General features: G+C 43.4%; 1 protein-coding gene across 1 annotated transcript; it reads right to left on the reverse strand.

Moving 5' to 3' along the window:
- Nucleotides 1–1,413: 1,413 nt before the first annotated feature.
- Nucleotides 1,414–2,488, reverse strand: LOC117319733 (protein starmaker-like). Its single transcript, XM_033874488.1, has 2 exons — nt 1,927–2,488; nt 1,414–1,700 (listed from the first exon to the last, which is right to left on the reverse strand). The coding sequence occupies exons 1-2, from the start codon at nt 2,486–2,488 to the stop codon at nt 1,414–1,416; spliced, it is 849 nt and encodes a 282-aa protein (XP_033730379.1).
- Nucleotides 2,489–3,780: the final 1,292 nt, after the last annotated feature.

Genomic DNA, 3,780 nt, shown 5'->3' on the forward strand with positions numbered 1-3,780 from the left:
TCGTCCATGTAACTGATCGTACGTGTTTCTGTCTGATCGTCCCTGTAACTGTTCGTACGTGTTTCTGTCTGCTCGTCCCTGTAACTGATCGTACGTGTTTCTGTCTGATCGTCCCTGTAACTGTTCGTATGTGTTTCTGTCTGATCGTCCATGTAAATGTTCGTACGTGTTTCTGTCTGATCTTCCTGTAACTGTTCGTACGTGTTTCTGTCTGATCGTCCATGTAACTGTTCGTACGTGTTTCTGTCTGATCGTCCTTTTAACTGTTCGTACGTGTTTCTGTCTGATCCACTCTGTAAATGTTCGTACGTGTTTTTGTCTGATCGGCCCTGTAACTGTTCGTACGTGTTTCTGTCTGATCATCCCTGTAAATGTTCGTACGTGTTTCTGTCTGATCGTCCATGTAACTCTTCGTACGTGTTTCTGTCTGATCCACTCTGTAAATGTTCGTACGTGTTTCTGTACGATCGTCCCTGTAACTGTTCGTACGTATTTCTGTCTGATCCACTCTGTAAATGTTCGTACGTGTTTCTATCTGATCGTCCCTGTAAATGTCCGTACGTGCTTCTGTCTGCTCGTCCATGTAAATGTTCGTACGTGTTTCTGTCTGATCGTCCTTTAACCGTTCGTACGTGTTTCTGTCTGATCGTTCATGTAACTGTTCGTACGTGTTTCTGTCTGATCGTCCTTTAAACTGTTCGTACGTGTTTCTGTCTGATCCACTCTGTAAATGTTCGTACGTGTTTCTGTCTGATCGTCCCTTTAACTGTTCGTACGTGTTTCTGTCTGATCGTCCATGTAAATGTTCGTACGTGTTTCTGTCTGATCGTCCTGTAACTGTTAGTACGTGTTTCTATCTGATCGTCCATGTAACTGTTCGTACGTGTTTCTGTCTGATCGTCACTGTTACTGTTCGTACGTGTTTCTGTCTGATCCACTCTGTAAATGTTCGTACGTGTTTCTGTCTGATCGTCCCTCTAAATGTTCGAACGTGTTTCTGTCTGATCGTCCCTGTAACTGATCGTACGTGTTTCTGTCTGATCGTCCCTGTAACTATTCGAACGTGTTTCCGTCTGATCGTCCATGTAACTGTTCGTACGTATTTCTGTCTGATCGTCCCTGTAACTATTCGTAAGTGTTTCTGTCTGATCGTCCCTGTAACTGTTCGTACGTGTTTCTGTCTGATCGTCACTGTAACTGTTCGTACCTGTTTCTGTCTGATACACTCTGTAAATGTTCGTACGTGTTTCTGTCTGATCGTCCCTTTAAATGTTCTTACGTGTTTCTGTCTGATCGTCCCTGTAACTGATCGTACGTGTTTCTGTCTGATCGTCCCTGTAACTATTCGTACATATTTCAGTCTGATCGTCCATGTAACTGTTCGTACGTATTTCTGTCTGATCGTCCCTGTAACTATTCGTACGTGTTTCCATCTGATTGTCCATGCAACTGTTCGTACGTGTTTCTGTCTGATCGTCCCTGTAACTGTTCGTACGTTTTTCTGTCTGATCCACTCTGTAAATGTTCGTACGTGTTTCTGTCTGATCGTCCCTGTAACTGTTCGTACGTGTTTCTGTCTGATCCACTCTGTAAATGTTCGTACGTGTTTCTGTCTGATCGTCCCTGTAACTCTTCGTACGTGTTTCTGTCTGATCGTCCATGTAAATGTTCGTACGTGTTTCTGTCTGATCGTCCTGTAACTGTTAGTACGTGTTTCTGTCTGATCGTCCATGTAACTGTTCGTACGTGTTTCTGTCTGATCGTCACTGTAACTGTTCGTACGTGTTTCTGTCTGATCCACTCTGTAAATGTTCGTACGTGTTTCTGTCTGATCGTCCCTCTAAATGTTCGTACGTGTTTCTGTCTGATCGTCCCTGTAACTGATCGTACGTGTTTCTGTCTGATCGTCCCTGTAACTATTCGTACGTGTTTCCGTCTGATCGTCCATGTAACTGTTCGTACGTATTTCTGTCTGATCGTCCCTGTAACTATTTGTATGTGTTTCCATCTGATTGTCCATGCAATTGTTCGTACGTGTTTCTGTCTGATCGTCCCTGTAACTGTTCGTACGTGTTTCTGTCTGATCGTCCCTGTAACTGTTCGTACGTTTTTCTGTCTGATCCACTCTGTAAATGTTCGTACGTGTTTCTGTCTGATCGTCCCTGTAACTGTTCGTACGTGTTTCTGTCTGATCCACTCTGTAAATGTTCGTACGTGTTTCTGTCTGATCGTCCCTGTAAATGTTCGTACGTGTTTCTGTCTGATCGTCCATGTAACTTTTCGTACGTGTTTCTGTCGGATCGTCCTTGTAATTGTTCGTACGTGTTTCTGTCTGATCGTCCCTGTAACTATTCGTACGTGTTTTCGTCTGATCGTCCATGTAACTGTTCGTACGTATTTCTGTCTGATCGTCCATGTAACTGTTCGTACGTGTTTCCGTCTGATCGTCCCTGTACATGTTCTTCAGTGTTTCCGTCTGATCGTCCATGTAACTGTTCGTACCTGTTTCTGTCTGATCCACTCTGTAAATGTTCGTACGTGTTTCTGTCTGATCGTCCCTTTAAATGTTCTTATGTGTTTCTGTCTGATCGTCCCTGTAACTGATCGTACGTGTTTCTGTCTGATCATCCCTGTAACTATTCGTACGTGTTTCCGTCTGATCGTCCATGTAACTGTTCGTACGTATTTCTGTCTGATCGTCCCTGTAACTATTCGTACGTGTTTCCATCTGATTGTCCATGCAACTGTTCGTACGTGTTTCTGTCTGATCGTCCATGTAACTGTTCGTACGTTTTTCTGTCTGATCCACTCTGTAAATGTTCGTACGTGTTTCTGTCTGATCGTCCCTGTAACTGTTCGTACGTGTTTCTGTCTGATCCACTCTGTAAATGTTCGTACGTGTTTCTGTCTGATCGTCTCTGTAAATGTTCGTACGTGTTTCTGTCTGATCGTCCCTGTAACTGATCGTACGTGTTTCTGTCTGATCGTCCCTGTAACTGTTCGTACTTATTTCTGTCTGATCGTCCCTGTAACTGTTCGTACGTGTTTCTGTCTGATCCACTCTGTAAATGTTCGTTCGTGTTTCTGTCTGATCGTCCCTGTAACTATTCCTACGTGTTTTCGTCTGATCGTCCATGTAACTGTTCGTACGTATTTCTGTCTGATCGTCCATGTAACTGTTCGTACGTGTTTCCGTCTGATCGTCCCTGTACATGTTATTCAGTGTTTCCGTCTGATCGTCCCTGTAACTGTTCGTCCGTGTTTCCGTCTGATCGTCCCTGTAACTGTTCGTACGTGTTTACGTCTGATCGTCCCTGTAACTGTTCGTCCCTGTTTCCGTCTGATCGTCCATGTAACTGTCCGTACGTGTTTTCGTCTGATCGTCCCTGTAACTGTCCGTACGTGTTTCCGTCTGATCGTCCTTGTAACTGTTCTTACGTGTTTCCGTCTGATCGTACATGTAACTGTTCGTCCGTGTGTTCGTCTGATCGTCCCTGTAACTGTTCGTCCGTGTTTTCGTCTGATTGTCCATGTAAATGTCCGTACGTGATTTTGTCTGATCGTCCCTCCAATTGTTCGTAAGTGTTTCTGTCTGATATTCCCTGTAACTGTTTGTAAGTGGTTCTGTATTCATAATCATGGTGATATTTCGATGACATATCATAACACATAAAGCTAAAATATAACATATTGGCATGGCAGGCCATTAATTATAACCGGTACATTTATTTACTTTTATATATAAACGACTCGAAGTTAGATTGTAGTTATAGTTAAATT

Source organism: Pecten maximus, unplaced genomic scaffold, assembly GCF_902652985.1.
Source record: "Pecten maximus unplaced genomic scaffold, xPecMax1.1, whole genome shotgun sequence".
NCBI classification, from domain to species: Eukaryota; Metazoa; Mollusca; class Bivalvia; order Pectinida; family Pectinidae; genus Pecten; species Pecten maximus.